Below are 25,341 nucleotides of genomic sequence, written 5' to 3' on the forward strand. Positions count from 1 at the left end.
GGTTTGAAAGACAGAAGTGTGCACCCTAACTGAGAGTTCTGAAAGAATGTTGCATAGACAACACAAAATTACCTATTTTGTGTTGCCTTGGATCTGAATACTCCAGCTTGTGTTACCTGGCCAAGTACTTTCCTGAAATATATTTGAGATGAGTTTTCTAAAGATGATACTGGAAAATAATCTGCTTAGGTTTGTTGTACCATACTATCAAGCAGAACACTTCTTGGATTTAGTTAGTCTAGTGCCACTCAGGTCATCTGTTGTGGGGAGCCTTTGGAAGTTGGGTCAGCCTCTTTGCTGATCTTGAGAGCCTTTTCACCTCCCCTTCTGCATCACAGATGAAAAAGGATAATCCTTGTACATCTCTTCAGAGACAGAGTACCTAGGTCTCTAAGAACAAGCAGATGCTTTGGTGTTGTATTTGTGAAATTGCAATGAAATATCTCAAAGACAGGAATATTTTCTTAAACTTACATCAGTGAGTCAGTGGGTGAATACATAAAGGTAATTCAAATTTGGTATTTGCAAGTTGGTTTCTGAATTCAGAATGTAGGAGGGAATAAGTTATCACCTTTGAGCAAGACCCACCCTGCCAGTACAGTAATCTGATACCTTCTTTGGGAGGCTGTGGGTTTGGGCTTTTTTTTTTTTTTAGGTATCTTTTAAAAGTCTGAATTCTTCAAGTCAGTTATCCCTGCTTCTCAGTTCTCCATTCATTGAGGCTCTGGCTTTTGAGGGAAAGACAGACTGCCTCAGATCCTGTTTCTGGGCATTCCATTGAGAATACAAGAGGCACAGGAGCCATGTGCATCAATGCCACTGCCCATGTGCGACTGGATGATTTCAGCCTACACCTTAGAGGTGCATTGATTGTAGGTCACAGCCACTGATGCTGTTGAAATGTGAGCCATTTAAAAGGCATTTGGTTTATGATTAATGGGACTGACTTGTTAGCTCCTTCCAAATTAAAATGATCAATACTGGACTTTAAAGCAGTGTCATTTATCATCCCCACATGATTTATCATCTTTGGTCAGTTTAGAAGGAACACGGGTCTGTTTGTCAAAGAGTTAACATAACTTTCTGAAATTCCTCAAGTTTGCAATGCTCAGAGTAGTTGCTGGAACTGGTAGATGTGGTACAGACTGGTGGCAGCTAATAGCATTCACCTCTGCTGCAATGTGGCATTCTTCAAAGGTATAACACACATCTTGAAGTGGAACTTTGTTGGTGAAGATATGTTTTTCTTTTATGCTATTTCTTCTGCTGCTTACCTGATCTGAATCTCTTTGGGAAACCAAAAGCGTGTTCCTGATGGGTCTGCAGTGCGGTGGTGGTGAGACGACTAACCCCCCCCCCCCCTTTGCCTCTTATCTCCTGTGTGCATGTCTTCCAACAGCAGAACAATCCTCTTCCTTACCTGCTCACTGCTTGATCCTTGCTTTTGTTTGAGATACTCATACCAGTGTCAAACTTAGGTCAGTTTATAATTTGCTGCTGAAAATCACTTTATCATGAGATATCCAGTGAAAATCTTTGTCAGGTTCATATGACAAAGATGATGCATATGAAGAAACACTCATACCGGTTTTGAAGTAATTCTCTCAGGTAAGCTGTCTGTTACAGAGGAAAGAAACACGCAAACTTTTTTTTATTCATAGGAGCACAGAATTTTGATGTCATCAGACTTTCAACGTATCGAACAGCCTGTAAACTGCGGTTTGTGCAAAAAAGATGTAATCGTAAGTTATAATTACTCTTTACCTTCAAAATTTTCTCATGCATGATTGTTTCAAATATTCTATCCCTGTGAATTTTAAGTGTAGCAAGAGTAAGCAAACGTTTTATCAGACAATGGTAGTTGTTACTTGAATCGGAGATTAAAAAATATAACTAAAAAGAAACAGCAATCTTTGTCCAATGCTCTGTAACATCTTCAGTTTTATTTTTTAGTGTTTCAAAAATTTAAATTGTATGGGCCAGCTTGACGTATTTTGGTTGCCCTAAGTATTTTTTGCAGGCAGTCTCGAGCTGTTTGAGATCCTGTTCCATCACAATGTATCACAAATCACCTGACAAGTAGGCACAGGAATGGGTTCGGTGATGTGTTAATCCCATCACTGGCATGAAAGTGTCTGGATTTGGTCATGGTGCCCTATGTGAAATGTATCAGCTGTGAAGGATTCTTTAAAGTTTGTACCATACTAGTCAGTGTAAGTTTTGTCATTCTTTTCCGTGAGCCTTTGGCCTTGGGTAGCTCACCAAAGCAAAGATTTGTGTCAAGGGTGAGTAGGTGACACGACTTTGCATTCTGCTACCAGAGTTCAATTGGACACAGCAAAAAGTGGAGCAGAAGAATGTACACGAGAGTCGGTCCCTCCTTTCAGAAAAGTGGAGTTAGTGTGTGTCTGGTGTAGAGGAGGACACAACAGCTGAGCAGTCCTGCAGAGGACATGGGCAACTGCACACTGTAGCTTCTCCATACCTCTGCCGGCCGGGCACCAGGGGGTGTGTGTCTTGGGGCCGTGTGACAGTACCTGCGGTGCCTTTAGTGTGATGGATGGATTACAGCTTTTTCATTCCTGTGCAGAAGTGTTAGTCTGGGTCTGTAATTCATGCTTTTAAATTAAAAATCTCTCTTAATCAGTAGAGAGGTATTAAGAAATGCTAATTATAGTACATTGTACACCTTGAGCCCAATTTGCTGATGCAATGCATATGCCTTGAGTAACCTTTACCGTACATGTAGGTATAGATGAGGCTGTGCGTTTATGGTCTTTGTCTGGACCACAGGGTCATCTGGGGCATATGCTTGGTGTAAATAGCTACCTTGTCTTTTATCATTGTGTGGTATTTATTTGAAAAATGTAAAGACAAGTTTTATTAAAGAAATGTTAAAGATCACACCTTACTTCAGACCCTTTTTGATTAATTAGGGAAGCTAACAAAACTTGTGAAGTTAGCAAATCAATCTGTCCTTAGTAACTGTTGGCTCATGCTCAGTTTGGACTGATGGATTACTGCTGATCCTATGTCTTCTCCCACTATCGTGCATATCTTTCAAGCTTTGAAACATTAAAAAAATATTATTTAATGTGGTTCTGCAGATCTCATACCGTGGGTTTGGAAAACATTCTGTATTGTTAATGCATCTTAAGATAGATGCTAAGATAAGGCAGGGTAATTTAGGGAAACTCTTTGGAGTTCTAGGCCTATGTTTACAAAGTACTGTGCTCTGGACTTGGCAACTGGATCAACTGGAAACAGTCTCAGTTTAACTGGAACATCAAGTTCCTCCAGTACTCAACTACTAGTTAGCGTAAGGATGTTCAAAATTATTGTAACCAGTTTGCAGTAGATTTAGAATGTGGCTGAAGTCCTCAAAAGATGCTACCTAACGGCTGAAACACACTGCATGGTGATAGAAGATCGCTTTTCTCTTATATGAAGTTTTTCTGTCTGAGCACCTGGATGTTTAAAGGTGGGATAAAAGTCCCACAAGATATCTGGGCACAGATCTGTTATGTTAAACTAGCTGACACAAACTATGAGTGAATATCAAGAGTCTGTCTCTCACTTTGAAAACAAATAAGTGACTGTTCATTCCAAAATAAAAGCTAACAGAGTATTCAGAAATAGTACCATAACAGTAAGCTTGCATGCTTTACAGAATAGAAGTTAATTTGTTTTCCTTTGTTTTTAGTTCATCTTGTTGATATCTGGAATATGATTGAAGCCTTCCGAGATAATGGCCTTAACACTTTGGATCATAACACAGAGATCAACGTGTCTCGACTAGAAACAATTATTTCATCCATCTACTACCAGCTAAACAAACGCCTTCCTTCTACTCACCAAATCAGTGTAGAGCAATCCATCAGCCTCCTCCTCAACTTCATGATAGCAGCATATGACAGGCTAGTAACTCCTCTAGTTGTATTCTTAAATTAATTTTCTCTTAAAGTTAGATGAAAGCAGCCAACAACTGCGTGAGTCTTTGGCAAACTGTCCACATGCTGTTTCTCGAGTTCATGGAATTGTGTTGTGCGCACACAGAGATATATTTAATATCATAGTAGTGCCTGCAGAGATTTATGTTGCCACAGCAGTGGTGCTTTGTCTTAAAAATTGATTTATTAAGAAAGATAGGTTAGTGCCTTCTGGACCTTGCAGATTGCTGTAAGCTGTGTATCTGAACTGAAGACAAAGTAAAACTGTGTTCTGCAGACTATGATAGAACATAATGTTAACCTCATGGTGGTATATAGCACTGTTTTAAAAAGTGAAAGTGTTTTATTGAACCCTGATCAACAAGACTGTTTTATAATGCTACCTTGTTTTGGCAGTCAGCTTGCATCCCCATCTAACATACTATGAGCCCATAAAGGCTAATTCTTGTTTCTTGGCTGGAAGAAGCCTTATTTCTTGTTCAGGATCCTGTCTAGGTTTTTCCTTGCATACAGGTTTATGAGTTTCTTTCTCAGCCTCTTTCTTCAAGGTTTGATCTGCTAGTCTTCCTGAGTAGGTGTGTCTCTGGGAGATTCTCTGATTCCATGGTCAGTTATCACTTCTTACTTTTTTCTTATCTTTCTCACAGCCAGCTATTATTTCAGTCTTATCTTTCTTCTGCCTTTGCCCTCTCTCCTGGAGCAGAGAACTGCTTGTGGCCAGGACACTGTGTTACAGACTGAGGAGTTTCATCCCAGACAATTTGCAGTACTGAATATGCCCAGTAGTTGTTCTGTTGTGATGTCCAGGCTTTGATCCTTTCCTAATGTAACTTGTTATTGTTACCAAAAGGAGCTAGCTTTCCCCCAGATTAGTCCAAGACTTCAAAATAGTCCCTGTCTCACTAAGGGCAGATAAAAACAACACAAAGATTAGAGCAGGAAGACTGCTACGACAACAGAATCAAATGTATCTTTCTCTGTTGAGTTTTCATTTGCTATTAGTTGTGAGACAAGTTGTAAGGGTTAGCTGATGGTACTGGTTAGAGACAGGTCACATTAGAAAATACAGAATTTAAAAATAGACATAGTCATGTTTTGAGGAGCTGGTTCAAAAGATTGAGGCTTTAGTTGAGATATGTTTTTCTCCCTTGCTGCCCTCAACCCTTCAAGTTCTGCCTTTTCTGGAATCCAAGCAGCAAGCTGGATCCCAGCATAGTACAACAGCTTCTCTTTAGCTTCCTCTAGCTGGCACATGCAGCTGCGAGAGAAGCTGGGATGCTGTGCTGTTGTGCAGTGGGAGAATCGGGAATAAGCCGAGAGGCAGGGCTGGGGCTCCCCCTCCAGGAGTTCATCAACATGGCAGACATTAATTTAAAAAACCCCGAAGTACCCCACTGCACGGGAATGGCAGCACTGGGGTAGCTATGTGGTTGCTTGAATGCACATAGTGCATTAAGCTTCTTACAACATGGTGCTGGTGGTAACATCACCAACGTTCCACCAGATAGGTACAGGAATCAAAGATTTGACTAGCCTCTTCTGTTAGATAAGTATGAAAAACACCAACAATGAACGCTTCACTGGGATCCATAGAACAGCCCTGACCGTAGTGCAGAAATGATGGCTCGTACAGCATCATCAGTGAGTTAAGAAAGGATGGCTGTGGTACGATGTTCTTTGCTGCTTTCTCCTGCAGAGCTTTGCGTGGGTGTTTGACACTTTGTTCCTGGTCTGCTTTTCCCAATAGACTCTCAGGGCTTTCCAAGGTCCCTGACTCGTTATTGGTATCCAAGAGCTCATTCCCTGGCCCCGTCTGGCTGTGTCAGGGCAGTCATTTGTTATTTCATCGTTTCTAGAAATCACATTTAATTTGTCAGTGGTTTAGTTGCTCCATCTTCTTGTTTCATTTTAAATTGCAGATATCACACCACACTGTATGCTGGCAGTAAAGCAGTGTGCAGTAAGGGGGAGGGAGAAAATGACCAACAAACAAGCGAGGGAGTTAGTGGGCAAGGTGTGGAGGGATGTGATTAAGGAGAGCCTCGTAGTCAGCACAGCATAGCTGGAAAGGGCTCATTTCAAGCATAGGTAAGGAAATGCCTGCAGATCAGTGCTAAGCAGAAAGCCCTTGTGCCTTTTCTGGGCAATTAGCATGACTGGGTGACTCTCTGAAGTGGCTGTACGGTGTGCAGCGTGGGGAACAAACAGGAAGAAATAGAGGTCTGATTTCTCTTGAGAGGACACAGTAGGAGAGCTGACACCACTGGAGTGCTGCAGTGGGTTCTTTCAGAGCGACAGACAAGGAGGGAAGTTGCCCTTTACACGGGAGATTAGCTGGAGTGCATGGAGCTCTGCCTGGGGATAGATGATGAGCCAGCTTGGAGCTGGAGTCAGGATCAGTAGGAAGACTGATGTGGACATTGTTCCTGTGGGTGTCTGCTAAAGACCGCCTGGTCAGGAAGACATAGAGGATGATGCTTCCTTCAAGCAACTTGAAGAAACCTCACAGGCCCAGTCTTTTTTTAAACAAGTCCTCCAATTCTGTTTCGAATCCTCAGAACTCCTAATTGTTATAGGAGTTTTAAAATAATACTGAAAGTTTTGCCCTTTTTCATTTCCATGGGGAATTCAGCAGATTGAATTGCATTGGTACGAAAATTGGGTTTCGGCGTGTTGCTTAATAACACCTCTACCAGATTGCAGAGGGAGGAGTTTGGAGGTTTTTCTTGATTAATAAACAGAATGTCAGCAGAAGCAGTCCTAATATCTGAAGGCACCATACAATACCTTTGCAAGGGCAAGTTTGTGTCCTGAGAGGAAATAATGATGACTTTAGTAACTTGTTTTTCCTGGAAACTAATTCAAAGCTGAACTTTCATTTGAAATAAAATGGATGTCTTAAAAAGGAAAGAAAGGGCCTGAAACTATAACTTAAGGAGATTTGAATTAACTAGTAAGATTAGCTCAGATAAAAGTGGAGGTCAAGGCTTGAAGAACAGTTAAAAGGTGGCCTTTGAATCACTATTGCTCTCCAGAGCTGTTCCTGCAATTGTAGCTCTAGGAGATTGCCTCGCCTCTGTAGAGGGGATGTTGGAAAGATACTTTGAGTCTGTATTAGAGAAATAACATGTTATATTTCAGGCACTTCTCAGCCTGAGAAAGGTTGAGAGCCTTTCCCTCACCATGGAGTGTGAAATGTTAGCAGAAGATAATATTTGCATATTAACTTTGAGTGTGAAAGGAGGAAAAATGTTATTTGGTTGCATCCTGATGTCTCCATCTGGTTGCTCGTCTGTCACTGACATTAGACCTTGTCACTACTTCAATACGAGGAGCCAATATTTACTTCAAATAATTCTAATTTTAACAGTTTCCAAGTGCTAGTCATCCAAGTGCAAATATTAAGTATGCATCTCATTTCCACTGAGTCTGGAGTTTTTCTAGATCCGTTCTAACACCCATCATGTATTTTCCCTGTCATTGTATTTTCCGTGATAGTACAAATTATCCTTCCAATACAGTTAATTACAGTTCATTATAGAATCATAGACTGATTTGGGTTGGAGAGGACCTTAAAGCTCATCCAGTTCCAGCCCCCTGCCACAGGCAGGGACACCTTCCACTAGACCAGGTTGCTCTGAGCCTTGAACACTGCCAGGGATGGGGCAGCCACAGCTTCTCTGGACAACCTGTGCCAGGGCCTCACCACCCTCACAGGGAAGAACTCGTTACTTGAACTTATTTTAATTCTTTTTCTCCTTTTACCCATCACTTTAACTTTCTTGGTGGGTTGTCAGTCTGCCCCGCTGTTTCAATTTATAGTTAAGGATAATGACTCAGTATGTTTCTCTTTGGCAGTAAGTTGTTCAGAATTCCAACAGCTCTTACCCATGTTTACACTCATTTCTTTTGCCATACACACCACTAAAGCGATGTTGCACTGACTTCACAGTAACAGTGGACTTACACCAAGATCACTACTCTGTGGCTATTGTAATATCATAAAGTGGAGGTTTTCTGAGTCTTGTCTTTAGTCCTATGAATGACAGAAGTTCAAGAGACAGAAGTTCAAGAGATGCATGCCACCTGGGCCAGCACTGAGCATCAACTGTGCTGTGCTTCACCCCAGCAAACCTCCTCGTGTGGTTCTTGTGAATTCATTCCCTCATCATTTCATCTTTATCTTCCTTCCTGTTAACAGGAAGAATACATGTTCCTGTTTTACATATCATACCGTGCTGAATGGGCTTTTGCATACTTTCCATAGAGACAAATTTGTTTCCTCTTGCTGATACTAGAAAATGATTCCCCAGATGTACCATATGTTCTGATAGCACGACAGCTTTATTAAGTTAAAATAAAGCAATGTTAACATTATTCCTGTTCTACATGGCATAGGGTTCAGGATATCTCATGACTTCTCCATTAGCTATCAATTACTGGACTAGTTTTAGAATGAAATGTGTATTTGAACATCAGAGTTTAGATCAAGGAGTGAAAATTTAAAGCAACTTCATGTGAGACAAGAGTAGACCTTGGCATTTACCAAGTGTGTTTTTCATAATTGTGCAAGAGAACTTGATTTGTGATCAGACACTTGTTACCTGTTCCAATCTATTAAAAATGTTAGTATTGTCAGTGTTTTAAAGTTATAGTAAAAAGTTTTGGCAAATCTTAATAGTTAATGGAGGGCCTGTCTTGCATTTCATTCCTAGGCCTCAATTATTTTTGTTACTTCTCATTCTGTGTAGTAACTACTTACCATGTAATTTTTTCTCCACAGTGAGGGCCATGGGAAGCTGACAGTATTTTCGGTGAAAGCGATGTTAGCAACCATGTGTGGTGGTAAAATACTGGACAAACTCAGATGTAAGTATTTTAAAGAAACCATTTAACCATTTAGGAAATATTTTGTTGTCATGACCAGCCATGTTTTATGGTATTAAGCTTTGAAAGCTAACTGGTTTTGCTTATTCAGCAGTCTTTATACGGAAATGAACTTGCTGTAGTAATGGTTTTGTCACACATGCCATCTGCTGGCCATAGAACGTACTGAGTTACTGAGTGAGCTTTATATGTACGTTTGGTTGTTTTTAAATGCTTGGACACTTCTTTAAGTGTAAAACTTCAGGTCTGATTTTTTTGCTAGTAATGTCAAATTTGTTGCCGTTGCCCCAGTTTTGAGGATGTGAAGGGGCTTCTGTATGTCTTCTGCTTCACCTGAGGTGCTCTCTGCATCTTCTCATTCTGTAACACCAGCTTCTTAGTTCTTCTTTTACTAATTTTTTTTTAATTCTTCTTTCATCAATCTTTTTTTTCATGCTTCATGAGCCTTCTGCTGTATCAGTAGAAAATCAGTGATATCCATAAACATGGGGTTTGTCCTTTAGGAGTAATTCTTGTTCTGTATTCCAGTGGTAAGGTATACTGTGGTTCTGGGTGGTTTTTATTTTTCAAATAAAAATTTTATTCAAATTTTTATTTATTCATTTTTTATTTCATATTTTATTCAAATAAAAAAGTTGGGATGTTAATTTTGCTGTCAGTGCCAGATTTTACTATTCAGGTTTTGTCATTTTCACTTCACCCTAAATTCCCTTCATGAAAGTTGTCTTGTAACAATTTGTTCCTCCTAATCTCTATGGCTGTCACACACTGTAAATAAGTCTTTAGACTTTTCCACACTATTAAGCTTCTTTGTTATATTTGCTTTAAAACTTACAAATGTGAAATACTAGTGTGCTGAATGAAACTACATGGCAGAGTCTGGAAAATAGTGAGCAATTGTATGCACATGTTTAATATTAAGGCTGCTCATGTTTCAGTAGCAGGAAATGCAGGGGTTTTATCTGGTAGCAGCTATAAAACTCTGATTAAAAAAAAAAGCTGCAGGTGGCTAAAGATTAGTGTTAAATGAAGGGGACAGGCATAGATGACAGAGGATATTTAAGATACTTAAGCATTTTTAACATATACATTACCTCTATAAAATATGCAATATCAAATACTGAGGAAAAATATAGAGACTGCATTTCCTCTGTAAAAGATTACATTTTGGATTTAATTAGGATGAGATTTGAGGAGCTGACAGTAGATAAGCAATTCAGGCTTGGGACAGAAAAGTAGCATTATTGCTAGAATTGGCAAGATAGTACCGAAACACATCAAGAAAATGGCAGTGTTACCTTTTAGTGGAAAAGTCTGTTAACCACTGGAATGAAATGTTACACTGATCAGTCAAGTTTTGATGTTTTCAGACAAAGATCTAGATATTGTTCTGAAAGTTGCATTAAGCCTCAAGTTAATGATTCAAAAGGTGGCTTAAGGACACCTCATTTAATAGTGACACCTATTTAACAGGTGTATCTAGTCTTAGAATCTGTGCATTTAATGTACTGTTCTCTCTCTGTCTTTTCATAATGTCTGCTTTTCTTCATTGCATTTGAAACTTCTTCTTTTTTTTTTTTTTTTATTTTTATTTTTATTGTTCAGTGGGTTACCATGTTCTTTGCCACTGTAACTTTCTTCTTTAGAAAAATTCCTAACTGGTGTTCATACACATTGGAGGAAAGGCTTTTAACTGCTTTCACTGAACAGTGCTGCTTCTTACAGCATCGCTCTGTTTCTGGTTGTTGTGCCTGTTTTCTTGCATCTTACCAGCTAACCTTTAGTTTGCAGTGTACTTCAGGGGTCTTCCCTCCAGTATCAGCTGTCCCTTTTTTCTTGGCGCACTCCTTTGGATGTGGAGCGTTGTTTTCAAAGAGCATGTAGCTTCAGGTGATCCTGCCTCTCTACTTGCTCTCGTGAGACCTCACTTGGAGTATTGTGTGCAGTTCTGGTGTCCTCAACATAAAAAGGACATGGAACTGTTGCAACAAGTCCAGAGGAGGGCCACGAGGATGATCAGGGGACTGGAGCACCTCCCGTATGAAGACAGGCTGAGAAAGTTGGGGCTGTTCAGCCTGGAGAAGAGAAGGCTGCATGGAGACCTCATAGCAGCCTTCCAGTATCTGAAGAGGGCCTACAAGGATGCTGGGGATGGACTATTCATCAGGGACTGTAGTGACAGGACAAGGGGTAATGGGTTCAAACTTAAACAGGGGAAGTTTAGATTGGATCTAAGGAAGAAATTCTTTACTGTGAGGGTGGTGAGGCACTGGAATTGGGTTGCCCAGGGTGGTTGTGAATGCTTCATCCTTGGTGGTGTTCAAGGCCAGGTTGGATGAGGCCTTGGGTGGCATGGTTTAGTGTGAGGTGTCCCTGCCCATGGCAGGGGGGTTGGAACTAGTTGATCTTAAGGTCCTTTCCAACCCTAACTATTCTATGATTCTATGATTCAATGTGTTTTGGACAGTAACACTCCTGCTTGTTGCCCATGCTGCATACATTGGTGTAAGGTGCATTTCAGTTGGGCTATTGATCCTGTTACGTGTTTGTGGAGAGAAGCCCTAATTCCTATGTGACCATTCTCAGGTGCTTCCATGGTTTCTAATGCATCCATAACCCTTCATCTTTCTGCCACATGGATCTCCGTATCCTGCCTCCACAGAGACAGCAAACTGTAGGACCTTGCTAGCACACTCTCAAACACTGGCTTGCTGCCCCCAGGCTTATCTCTAGTGAGGACCTTTCCCCCTTCAAATCTAGCTTAAAGCTCTTTCTGTGAGCCCTGCTATCTCCTTTTGCCCCTTGGAGACAGCAGGACTGGTGTTGGGTAAACTGATCCATGATCGAACCCCCAAATTCTGCAAAGCAACTAGATAGAGCAAGATTCCTCAACCTGGAAAGAAAAATGGTGCTGGAAGGGTAGTGTTCTACAAAATCAAGAGTAGCGTGTTGGTGAAAACAGCTGTTCCATTCCTCTTCCACTACAAGAACTAAAGGGCAAATCAGCAGTGACAGACTGTAACAGCAAACCCCCTTATTTAAACTTTACCAAAGGAGATTGTCAGTATCAAAGGTTTACCCTGTTCGATTACTGCTTGAACTGATTTCACTGATGGCAAATTCATTTAAGGCTGCTGAATGCAGATATTCAGTGAGTGGAGAAATGTTCTGGGAAACGTGCTTGCCTGAGCTATCTGCTGTTGGGATAAACAGGTTTTTGACCTGCTATGCCTCAGCTGTCCTCATTCTTTATTTCTTTTGATCATTATAAATATGCTGTCTTCTTGTTTCCCATTTCTGTCTTTCCCACCTCTCTCTGATTACTGACCCATTTCATCACCGAAATCCTTCTGCTTCCAGTTTACTTGTTTCCCTGATTCCAGGGGAATCCATGCTTCCAGAAAGCATGAGGCTTTCTGGAAATTGTAATTTTTTTTTTTCCCCTCATTATTTATATGAATGATAGTAACTTGGTCCCTGTACTTGCATATGTACAGGCTTGGGTTTTTAAACTCTAGAAATGTGAGCAAATGGAGTGGTTTTAAGTCCACACAGTATCTGACAGCACATATGAAATGGGAGTTGTTCAATGCAACCACTTTGCTGTCCCTGGAAAAGATTTTTTTCCCATGACATGGTATTCCTTGCAAATGAGTTCCTTCATGTGGCATGCAAGGTCAGAGTTGTAAAGCCAGCTTATTGCTGTGGACTTCATGATTTTTGTCAGAGTTTTTCAGCCTACGAAGTTCCATGTAAAAATGTTCAATTTCATGGATTCAAATGACTTCATTTTGTCATTCAAGTAGATTCATTGTGAGGTAATTAGTGCTTCCTCCTGTGTCATTTCTGCAAGTAAGTTGTGAACAGAACTTTTCGTAAATCAGGACTCCATCCCGCTCATTTTGAGGGCTGACTTCTCTAATGACTGGCTCTACCTGTGGGGTGCTCCAGGGCTTCCTTGCCTCACCAGCTTCTATTTCTCACTTGCCATCTAGTGCTAGATCATCCTTTAGTGTTTACTAAAGTTCACCCTAAAATTCATACAGTAATGTTTGCTAAATACTAGGTTTCACATAATAAAGGTCCTGAAAACCAATATGTTGTAGGTGAATTAGCCCAATTGTGGGGGGCTGATTTTGAAGAGAGGGTATTTTGTTTATTGGAGGAGTGAGGTGAAAGGGAAGTTATTTGTTTTGGCCCTAATCAGTGGACCAAAGTAGTAGTAGTAGTAATAATATGTGGCTTGTTGTGGTATCACATCTATTCAAACTAAAGAAACTCAGTGCACAATTTTGCACTACTGGAGCAAGTCTGGAGGAGACCACAAGGATGCTCTGAGAGCTGGAGTACGTCTGCTATGGAGACAGGCTGAGAGAGCTGGGCTTGTTCAGCCTGGAGAAGAGAAGGCTCCACAGAGACCTTAGAGTAGCTTCCCGTGCCTAAGGGGGCTGACAAGAAAGCTGCAGAGAGGCTTTTGACAAAGGTCTGTAGGGACAGGACAAGAGGGAATGGATTTAAAGTGACTGAGGGGAAACTGAGATGAGATCTTTGGAAGAAGTTCTCTTCTGTGATGGTGATGAGGCCCTGGCACAGGTTGCCCAAAGAAGCTGTGGCTGCCCCATCCCTGTCAGTTTCAAGGCCAGGTTGGATGGGGCTTGGAGCAACCTGGTCTAGTGGAAGGTGTCCCTGCCCGTGGCAGGGAGTTGGAACTAGAGGAGCTTTAAAGTCCCCTCCAACCCAATAGTCTATGATTCTATTGTTTTATACAGGATTTCTTGCATCTCAATTTTTTATAACAAATTTTAGGAGTTGCTACCACACCTGCCAATCTGGTAGAGGTAGGGTTACTGCAGTCCACCAGTGGCCAGGGTGGCCATAAGTTACCATTAGGAACACTTCATGCAGCCTTATGGATCAACACAGACAGAAATACCCATGTGAACACAAACAGCACCACAGAGCTGGTTCTGTTTGCCTGTCTGTCTGGTCAGGATAAAAGCTTGCCAGTGGCATAAATATATACATATCTGTACATGCCTGTAGAATATGTATCTCTTCAATGACCGGCTGCAGATGCTTATCTATCTAGTAGTTGATTGTTGGAGCCTCTTGCATCCTCTGCTCTCTCTAGTGTCTGTCCCAGACTTCTGACCTCTCTCATACCTAGTCTCCAACTCTTAATTGATAAATTTTCCGCCAAAAGCATTTCCGTTATGTCTGTGTAAGTATTTGGGTGGTGCTATTCTCAGTGGCTTATCTTCTATATGCTGAACAGTTTCTGTTTCCTCAGGCTGTCCTCAGAGGACAAGTGCTCCATCATGCTGACCATCCTTGTGGCCCTCTACAGAGCTCACTTCAGTTGGTCTTTCATATTCTGTGATTCTCAACAGTTCTCTGATGCTGGGGGTTCCCAGAACTGGGTACGGTAGCTTAAAGGGGTCTAAGATGTGCTGCATGGAGAATATCACTTCCCTCCACTAGTTGAGTTCCTGTTCATACAGCCAAGGATGTTTTTAGCCACTTTGCTGCCAGTGAGCACTGCTGGCTTACGGTCATGTTGCAATCTCACAATTCACAAGGACCTTTCCGGCAGAGCTGATCCCTAGCCTGGATTGATGCCAGAGTCCCTTCCTTCCCATGGGCAGGGCTTTCCATTTATCCTTTTGAACTTAATACAGTCCTTGCTGGCCCATTCCTCCAGCTGTTCCAGGTCCTGCTGTTTGGCAGGGGTATATCACATGGTCCTCCCAGTTTGCCACCATCTGTGACTCAACAAGCATGCACAGATGTTACTGACAGACACATGGAGCCGGACATGTCCCAGGACAGATTCCAGCAGTAGTCCACTTGTTATTGGTCTCCACATAGGATTTGGCCCATTGTCCACTACCCTTCATGTTTGATCATCCAACCAGCTACTTGCCCATGCAGGCTGTGATATCCCAGGTTGGATACTGGAATGTTGTGGGGAATAGAATGTAAAAACCCTTGCTCAAGATGAGATGAACAGTATCTACAAATTCAGGTATCACAGAAGACAGTGGAGATGGTCAGGTGTTATTTAGCCTTGGTAGATCCATACTGACGGATCCCAGGCAGGAATGTGCACCAAGAAGATTTGCTGCATGATTTTCCCAGGATCTGAAGTCAGGCTGACTGGCCTCTGTTTCCTTGGATTGTCTTTTTGACCTTAATAGATACTTTGGATTAATGCCAGTGAAACTGCACACACCACACACACTCCAAAAAGCACAGTCAAAACAATTCACCTGTTAAATTAATTTTCTTGGCTTTTACTGATACTGAACCTAGTATTTAACAAATATTTTATGAATATGTATGATAAAAATTGGTAACTTCATCAGAATTTTGTGACACAAGGTACGCTCAAGGTCAAGATCCTGGAAGATGAGGGTGCCAGGGTTTTGTCACTTTGGTTTTAACTCCATTGGAGAAATGGTGGAGCCTTCACTTGAAACTGCTCAAAGCATCAGGCAAATGCCCTGGTTGGAAAACACAGACAGTCAATTTTGGTGCTTATGAGCAGCTGAGGAGAGGCTCTGGAGGGAACTGCTGGGCAGGTTTGACATGATATTGTGAGCTCTGTTTTTAGCATAAAAGTTTTACTGCAAGAATTTGAAAAAAGGAAATAGTGAGTTGCACAAGTGCCATTTTACATTGGTATTTTGGGGACTGAGCAGTGGGGTTTATAATTCTAAATTTATTATTCTAGCCATTAAAAAATGTTTGTATCATAATAGCATTGAACTGAAATTTTATATGAGAATTGTAATACCTCATCATTGGGAAACTCTATTAGCACCTGCCTGTTGCAACCCTGAGGGAGCTCTTGAGAAAAATGACATTGTTACTCTGGGTTGCTTCAGGTTTTCTATTTGAGGGTAATTTACTGTCCCTTTAAAGGGCAGATGACTTTATATCCTACTAATCTTTATCTTTTCCAATTTCCCTGCTAATTTAATGAGTTTAACTTTACTTTGACTATAAACCCACTTTTATGACTGTGAGATGTAAGTTAGTGGCCTTTGGTTTGTTTTTTTCTTTTTAATTTACCCTTGATAAAGCCTGTTCTATTTTATCTCATTTTCAGTTTATTTCCATAGCTTTAATTACTTTCTCTTTAAAAATAATTTAAATTTTGCATCCTGCTCAGTCCACATTAATAGGCTCTGAATACCCAGCAGATTTCTGTCCTTTGTTTAAACACAAGTGCTGTCAGGTTGCAGTCTGGATCTACCCATCTCAGCTTGACAAATTCATTACCAGACCTTCAGATTTTGGGGTTGGGAGTGTCTGATCTAGAATGGGTTGGGATTCAGTAAGTTTGCCTTGCTGATCAGGTGTAGTTGCTTCCATGGTTTTCATTTGCGTGCATCGTGAGCCTGACTTTTCTTCCACATTCAGTTTTTGGGTTAAATTTAATTTTTCTGCCTGGCCTAATTTTCTAAAATACAGTGTTCCCCTTCTGACACCTCCCCCCTTTTTTTTTTTTCCCTTTTTAATTTTTTTCTTTTTTCCTGTTTGTTTTTTTTTTTTTTCTTTTTCCCCTCTCATTTTCCCTACTGTTTTCTCCTTTCCTTTTTCTTTTCTCCCTCTCCCTCCCCCCATTATTCCTAATATGGCTCATCAGATTATTCAACAAGATCTTCAAACCCTCACTTCAAGCTTCTCTGTTTAGCCAGTTCACTAGAAATATGCCTTTCTGAAATAGCTGGTTTTTTACGGACCTAGTTTTGATAACTTAAATTAAGCTTATTTTCTGTCAGCATCCTCTTTATGATATGTAATTCCTGCTGATGTCTCAAATAACCTCAGAGTTGATTCAGTGCTAGTGAAGAATTCTGGTATCTGTCACATCTTGGAAAAATTTAGGTCTTACTAATATTAGTACTACTGTTAGAGAAATCTTCCTTTATAGCATAATAGGACTCCAAGGTGTATCAGTTTTGCTGTTTAAGTGATTTGTCTTTTCCAAAGAGATTTTTGATCCCAGGACAGTTAAGCTATATCTGTATACAGCTGTCCCAATGTTTTATGTGATATCATTTTCTTACCATGTTATCTGCACACCTTGTTCTGTATTTTTGCCTTTGCTGAGGACTCTGGGCTGGTTGTGTAGAGTGCCTGGAGTAGAGGGGCTGGAGGAGCTGAGTTCTGTGCAGTCAGGAGTGGCTCAGCGGCATCCTCCATTCCCATGCCCACAGCTGAACGTGGCCTTGGGGGAGAATCTTGTAAACCCTCTTCTCCCTGCTGCTGGATGTGACCACCCTCCCTCCCTTTCTTTTTCCATGTATGCGCAAGACTACTGAACACCTTGCTCAACCCTCTTTGTGGTTTCAGAAATGCGTTTAGCACCACGGAGCTAATTAAAAAGCATACCTTATCTCATACCACACATTCCTCTTATCATAGAGTCATAGAATAATGGAATGGTTTGGGTTGGAAGGGACCTTAAAGCTCATCCAGTTCCAACCCCCTGCCATGGGTAGGGACACCTTCCATTAGACCAGGTTGCTCCAAGCCCCGTCCAACCTGGCCTTGAACACTGCCAGGGATGAGGCAGCCACAGCTTCTCTGGGCAACCTGTGCCAGGGCCTCACCACCCTTGCAGTGAAGAACTTTCTAATATCTAATTTAAATCTACCTTCTTTCAGCTTAATTCTTAATTTCAACATAATTTTTGTGTAAGGTCAGAAGTTCATAATCCAGCTCTCCATTGTGTGCAGTTTCTCTGGTACAAAACTCAACTCAATTTCCTCTCTCCCTCAGCTCAGCTGCCTTGCTGGGGAGTCTCAGCCAGGGAGAGAGATCAGGACACCCCAGTTCTCAGCACATCTGTCCCACACTCTCCTCCAACGCTGTGGTGCTGGAACTCAGCCTGGCAGTGACATGCACCCAGCTTACCATGGGCTTTGCCAGTTTGGACTTTCTGATTCTTACAACTTCTTTTAATTCTATGAGACCTCTCAGAGGATTTTTAGGTTTATTTTGAAAGTGTAAGCTTGAAGATGTCATGTTCCGTAACTTTTATACTGCCTCCTTGCTTCGCCTTCCAGTTAATGCACTGGCAGAATCTTATCTCAAACTGTGCAAGATGGGATGGAGGAAACAGAAAGATGTATATCATAACATGTTCAAATATGTTCATTTATAAATTTCATCTTGATAATTTCATAAGAAATTATGTTCAGAAGAAACCAAAAAGAAATCTCTTGGGGCTTAAATGGATTGGAATAATTATTTTTTTCCTGTAGTAAGCATGTATTTACTGTAGGGTTTTATTATATTTTCTTGCAGATATTTTCTCTCAAATATCAGATTCAAATGGACTAATGATATTTACAAAGTTTGATCAGTTTTTGAAAGAAGTTCTAAAACTTCCAACCGCTGTCTTTGAGGGGCCTTCTTTTGGATACACAGAGCATTCTGTTCGGACCTGTTTCCCACAACAAGTAAGCATTAACCACCCAGGATTTCTGTATCACGTGTTAAGCCTGGGTGGGTCATGGTTTGGATGGGAGGTTTGGAGAGGGGGTGGTAATAAGTACTATATCACCTGAGCAGTTTTAGGACAGTCTGAGTAATTAAAAATAGGATGCCTGAGTCTTAGGCAACTAAACGATTTTGCATAATTTTGGTTGTTCCCCCTCCTTGAAGGGACACTTCAGTTCCCCATCAGAACAGCAAGGATGATCTCTTTCTTTTCTAAAACATAAAGCACAGCGTTTTTACTATTTTCCTGTGATTAATTATTAAGCTTTCTCAGTGTTTTAAGAGAGTTAGTTTCAACAAATCACTTGTTATGTGGTTCGGCCTGTACAACATAAATACCTGGTGTGCACATAGTTTATTTTTAAATCAATTTTACCATTATGCTTATTGGTATAGCTGTTTTTTCCAAAATATGTCCACTACAGATGATGTTTGGAGTAGATGTTGTAATAATGATCTTAAAGAGCTTTTTATTTCTTTATGCATTTATTGCAATTTAATCGTTCCAAGGATTTGTTTCTAATTTGAAATAGTGTAAATAGTATAAATAATCCTTAAATCAACTGTAAGCATGAACCTAGATAATTGTAGACCTAAAATTGAATGTTTAGATTCTGGTCATGATTATGTTCCGGAAGAAGGGTTTCTGAAGTATTTAGATTTAGGGTTTATAGTAATTTTTGTTAAACTTAATCAGTAATTAGAATATTTGAAACACAACACAGTAGGAAAGAGCGTTTAATTTAGGAAATGATGAGGGCTGGGAGTTACTGAGGAGAGAATTTTGTTTTACCAATAGTGTAATTAATAAATATTTATTTGTGTTTCCATAGTGGCTGATACATTTGTGGGCCATACTTGTTTGCATGGATATGTCACCCTTTCTGATCTAATCAAATCATATTCCACACAAGTGGCACTGCTTTTGAATGTAGAGCCTCAGCCTCACTATGTGGCTATGGAAGTCAGACACTGGATTCTAAGCCCCACACGGTCTGTCTAGGTCTGCAAGAGGAACAGGGATGGGGTTTTGTTTTGTTCAGAAGCCTGGGTTCTGGAAGTGACATTTCTTACCCCTAAAGAAGGGCTGGTGTAGCTCCCTAGGCTTTGACAGTTGGCTGAGATCTCTAAGATAGTTAATGCAAATTTTGCTACTGTAGCCAAGTGAGGTATAGTAACTGCCCTTGAATCTGAGCCAGCAGTGTGCCCAGGTGGCCAAGAAGGCCAAGAGCATCCTGACTTGTGTCAGCAATAGTGTGGCCAAGGAGGGCCAGGGATCATCCCCCTCTACTCAGCACTGGTGAGGCTGCGCCTTGCATCCTGTATTCAGTTCTGGGCACCTCACTACAAGAAAGACATTGAGGTGCTGGAGCGGGTCCAGAGAAGGGCAACGAAGCTGGTGAAGGGTCTGGAGCACAAGTCTTGTGAGAAGTGGCTGAGGGAACTGGAGTTGTTCAGCCTGGAGGAGTCTCAGGGGAGACCTTATCGCTCTCTATACCTGCCTGAAAGGAAGTCGTAGCAAGGTGGGGGTTTAGTTTGGATATTAGGAAAAATTTCTTCCCCAAAAGATTTGTCAATCATTGGAACAGGCTGCACAGGGAAGTGGTGGAGTCCCTGGAGGGATTTAACAAATGTGTAGATGTGGCACTTATGGGCATGGTTAAGTGGTGGGCTTGGCAGTGCTGGGTTAGTGGCTGGGCTTGATGATTTTAAAGGTGTTTTCCAACCTAAACAGTTATATGATTCTGATTTGCATGTGGCTTGCCTGCAGCATGTCTTAGCACTCTGGCTTTGGCTCCCATAAACAATAAAGCTAATTCTTCATATTGATTTACTTTTAGAAATTCCTTTGCTCTAATTTTATTCAGAAAAACAAAATCTCTCATCTAAGGCCAGGTTTGTAGAAAGTGGTAATATTTTTTTAATTAATCCCGATATGCAAGGTATCCCAAGCTGGTTCTTTCATTTACTGGAAAACTTTGAAACAAGTCCCTCGAAGTAGATGGATAATCTGGTTTAGAATTAATCCCATTTTTTTATGCCTCCCAGATCTGAAAACAAGCTTCCCAGAGGTACTTCTGTGATATTCTCCTTTTACAGCCTGTGACTTTGCTCCAGATGGCATTGGTAAAGCTGTAGGGTTTCAGACTTCGACATGTACATGACAAACACATAAGCCACGTTTGCAGTAGTTAACTAAACACTGCCTTGACATGTCCTGGGGTGCTAAGGCCAACTGGAATAGTCTAATCACATCCATGTTACTAAACTCTCTTATTCCCTCAAGCAGGGTGTTTACATGGAAACTGTTTATTAAAAATGATTCCTAGCTGATCATAACACCTGATCTGGGTACTGCAATCATTTGGGAAAGTGAATAGTTAAACTAGGCACAGGGTTAATAACATGAAAGCATGCATGATTTGAGTTTCAGTGCCAGGAATATTCCCTAGTGTTACTTAAGCTACCAAGAGGCAAATCCTTCCTGGCCATCTGTGGCTCCTGGCTACCCATGGAGGTCTTGGTTCCGGGAGACACTTTTCCCAGGTGCCAAAGCCTAATGGTTTGCTGCAGTTTGAGAGGTGAAATGGCAGATAGGCGAAGAAGTGTTGGTGATGGTATACGCTACAAACTGTTTCATTTCTTGGGTCACAGAGGGAATAATTCCAACTTGTTGACCACACAAAATGGAGTTTATTGGGATGCTTTTGGCAAGAGCTGCATTCTTTGTGATGGCTTCCAGATGTATAAAGAGCTTCCAGTAATATTTTGCTATTCTAGGTCAAGTGGAGGATTCCACAGATGTAAGATATCATGTCATATTTTTCTTAAGACTTGTTCACTTGGCCACAGCCCCTGTATTTGTCAGAGATGTTGTATCACCATGACATTCCCTGCCTTAGTCAAAATCCTTCTGTGTTAATGGCACAGCCTGTCCTGTTGTTGCAGAGGTGTGTCCACTTTACATCTCATTTACAGAGCAGTTTAATTGCAGTGTTTCTACTGAGCTGAGACATTCACTTCTGAGACTCGGGAGCCAGGAGCTTGGCTGCTGTACGGTCCAACTGCACATTGTTCTATTGAAACTCAGCAGCACAAGCTATACAAGCAGGCCTGGGTACGCACTGGTTTGTGCATGCCCTACACAAAAGCTTTGCTGAAGTACTGTCTGACCTCGGCTTTGCCAATAGCATGGCTGATAGTTAAACTAGATAGATCACAAACTTAACAGTGTGAGAACGATATACAGTTGCTAAAGTGAGTAATAAGGATATATTAAGGACAGGGTGGTCTTGTGTATAAAGAATGACATAAGCATACTCTAATAGAGCACAAGACACAGAATGGTTAGAGATACAGGTGAGATCTAATACACAGCTCTTTAGACCAGTATAACTTGTTTTGACTGCTATAGAGTTATAAATCATGTATCTTTATGCAGGCTCAGGAGATGTGGTTTTGTGCCACATTTCCCCACATGCATTTTGTGGGGAAATACATGCATTAACATCTTGTTGAAACAAGTGTTTTGGCAGTGTAACAATAAAACTGGCTTATTTTTTTGCTATTGAAGCAAGCCAATGGTGTTCTTCCAAATACAAGAATAGCATTGGTATAAGCTGTCTCTGCACCCCCCTGCAGGAAGATCTGAGGCTGCAGAGCTATTAAGACAAGTAGGTATGCTAACAGCAATTGGTAAAAACAGTTATTAAAATGGAGTAGAGTCAGCAGGTGATCATAGAGATTATGCAGAATTGTGTTTGTTCTCCTGGGGAGCATTTGACCCTCATGACTGATGTGCCTTCACATTTACTAATTTTCCATTTATGTTCTTGGAGTTTGGGACCTGCTGGCGGATTATTTAATTGTTGTTGCATCACAGATGGTGGCTGAGTGATATTTTGTGGTTGTTCCATGGCTGGATTCTGAACCCAGTAGGAAATGTTAGACCAGCTACAAGAAAGGGCTTTGTCTAGGCTCGTTCTCTCAGACATAATTTCTAGGAGGAGACTGCTGTTTGCTTTCTTGTCAACTCAGCTATTAGTGAGAACACCTCTCCCCAGACAGACAAAATGTAGAAATGATAGTATTGTGTGATTCTTTTTGGTCAATTGGTTGCAAAATATCCTCCCTGTACTGGTGAGAAAAACCCAAGGAAAAAACCCAAAGCCTGTGTCCCGACTGGCCTCTTTTAAGTTACATGAAGTTGCATCACTCTATACACAGGGTTTGACAATTCATACGGTTCACACTGTGCAAAGGGAACTTGTTGGTTTTTTTTTCTTTGTTTTGTGTGTTTGTTTTTTTTTTGTTTGTTTGTTTTGGGTTTTTTTGTTTGTTTTTGAGGAATATTCTTGTATATAGCAGAAGCAAGACCTCTTGCTATGTTTAGGTGGTTCTGCCACTGTCCATATCATATATCACTGTCTAATCATAGTTGGAAAGCCCCTTAAAGCTCACCTAGTTACACCCCCCTGCCACAGGAAGGGATACCTTCCACTAGATCAGGTTGCTCCAAGCCCCATCCAACCTCGCCTTAGTCACTGCTAGGGATGGGGCAGCCACAGCTTCTCTGGGCAAAAACCTGTGCCAGTGCCTCACCCCCATGACAGGGAGGACCCTCTTCCTAATATGTAATGTAAATCTACCCTCCTTCAGTTAAAAGCCATTCATTTTTGGCATCATAATTGCAAATGAAAGCTACAGTTAATTTCACAGCCCCTAGAAACCCAGCCTGCCTTTTCTTCCAGCCCTCCTTGTCCTCTCTATTGTGGGTGCTCTTTGGAGTAGCACTGCCATATGCTAAGGTGAGATAAAGTACCAACTGACTCGCTGGCCACCTGCCTGTGAGAGATCCTTACACATCTTGCTGCTTGTGTGCAGAAGCCAACATGTTCTTTCTTTGTATCCACAAGATTCCTCACTGGTTTTCTTACCCGTTGTCTCCATCTGCTTGTATTTACTGCAGCTCTTTTCTTTTGCTCACTTGAATCCAAAACCTTAGGAAATACTACTCTTCACATGCCTGACTTCCCTCTCCTAATGATTTCATTTCAGTTTCATTCTTAGTCACATTGCTTAAAATCTTGGTCTGGTTCTCCCCTTGCCTCTTTTTTTCCTGTTTTGCCTTCTAAAAAAATAATTTACTGTATGCATCCTGTATGAATATTCATTGTAATTACTCTTTTATGTGTCTACTTTTTAGTCATGTCTGTATGTTTGAAATACCATCTTCTGCATTAAATAACCTCTGCTCACATTTTTTGTATTCCTCTTCAAAATAAGAATCCTTAACTGCATCTGGGGAACTAATCCAGACTGATCAGCCCTCCATTTCTTGGAGTTTTCTGTTCATTTGTTTATCATTATTTTTGCATGATTATATCATGTCTACACTAAAACCTTCTTTGTGTTGTTACTGCTTGCCTAACATAGATTGAAACTCTCTGAGCAAAGAAGTTGTGATTTTTATCTCTTTCTAGCATATGAAATGTTTCTGCTAGACAGAATTTGATTTTAAGTAGTTTGAGGTATATATGTATTTTTTCTCATAATTAAGTTCTATTTCTGTTTTCTTTGCAGAAAAAGATCATGATAAACATGTTTTTAGACACATTGATGGCTGATCCACCTCCTCAGTGCCTTGTGTGGCTGCCTCTCATGCACAGACTTGCCCATGTTGAAAATGGTAAATGGAATATTTTCTTGTTTGAAACATCTGGTCAGAGCAGGGTTTCTGTTCAAAGTATGTAAATGTGCTATCCTTTCTCAAGTAACAAAGCACATATGCCTTTGTTGTTCCTCCTGTAATGGTCTTAGTCCCAGAGCATTTAAGCCCAGACTTTTGTTGGAGGGAAAAGGAATAAAGACTGATTCTTTATGAAATCACCAGCACCAATGTAGAGCAAGTTTAGTTTCAGAGTTCTAGCATCACTGATAGCAGAAGATGAAAAAGCAAGTAGTAGAGAAACAATATTCTCTAAATGTTCCTGTCCTGACACTCTTAAAACCGTTCACTTGAACAGTACTGTAACATATGTTTTCAAGTGCTGACGCCCCAAGATCTTGGTTCCTATTCGACTGTCTGTCTTAAGTAGCATTTGAGCACGAGTCATTTCAGTGCTTGCTATGGGAGGGAAATCCTGAGCTCCTCTGGCTTCCAGGCCTTTTCTTAGCTAAAATTCCCTGGATTTACAGCCTATGGAAAGTATTTAAGGAGCAATAAGGGATGCAAAACTGAAGACTAACAGTGAGAAAAGAGTAATGGAAGAGTCAGTGGCTGCAAGGGCTTTATGGAGTTTAGGGAAGCAGAAAGGTTTCCTGCAGAAAGTCATGCAAGTGTATTGAAAGTATTCGTTGTTTATAGTGGAAAAAAGGTTTAATTTCTTGTACAGTTGCACCCAGCATGTGTGTATGGTGTTTTGTATGTGAATTCTAGAAAAAAAACCCACAACTTTTCTTTTTCTTCAGCCATAAACTCCATCTTTTGTTTCTTTACAACACAGAGTAAAATCATCCTATCATCCATCAAAACCCCTGCCCTACTAGTTGTTACCTCTTCTTCTATTTAATGTACTCATAGTAATTTCAAGGTGTATAGACTTCTTCCTTTTATGACACAGGTAGATAAACTTCAGCCGGAGGTTTTGCCTAGCATCTTACAGGCAAGGCTCAGCAGGCTGTCTCTAACTAAGCTTTCATGATCTGTATTCCATTCTCTGTTTCTTGACATTTATGCAATGTTAAGTGTTGCTGTGATTTTGATATGCTGAGTTTTTGGCATTTGTTTCATTGTCTTCTCTTGGTCCTCTTGCAAAGCATATCTGGTTGTGAATTTAATATGCATTTGTTCAGTAGTGAACAAGACTGGAGTTGTGATGCTCAATGGGCCTTCTTTATTGCAAAAGAAGAGAAGGTGAATTTCCCCAGTTGCTGTATATATTTACAGACATTTCCTGATAACTGAGGGTCTCATCAAAAATGTGGGTGT

At 40.8% G+C, this 25,341-nt stretch overlaps 1 protein-coding gene across 1 annotated transcript in view; it reads left to right on the forward strand.

Moving 5' to 3' along the window:
• The window catches only part of DTNB (dystrobrevin beta), a gene marked incomplete at its 3' end in the record, with an annotated part of 198,487 nt that overhangs the window by 21,421 nt on the left and 151,725 nt on the right, over positions 1-25,341 (forward strand). Inside the window, exons 4-8 of the mRNA XM_080615962.1 lie at positions 1,662-1,742; positions 3,704-3,917; positions 8,734-8,819; positions 18,156-18,310; positions 23,934-24,039. Coding sequence (XP_080472088.1) covers positions 1,662-1,742; positions 3,704-3,917; positions 8,734-8,819; positions 18,156-18,310; positions 23,934-24,039 — 642 coding nt within the window. The remainder of the gene's footprint in view (positions 1-1,661; positions 1,743-3,703; positions 3,918-8,733; positions 8,820-18,155; positions 18,311-23,933; positions 24,040-25,341) is intronic.

The sequence above is a fragment of the Psittacula echo genome (genome assembly GCF_963264785.1).
Source record: "Psittacula echo genome assembly, chromosome: 4".
Taxonomy (NCBI): domain Eukaryota; kingdom Metazoa; phylum Chordata; class Aves; order Psittaciformes; family Psittacidae; genus Psittacula; species Psittacula echo.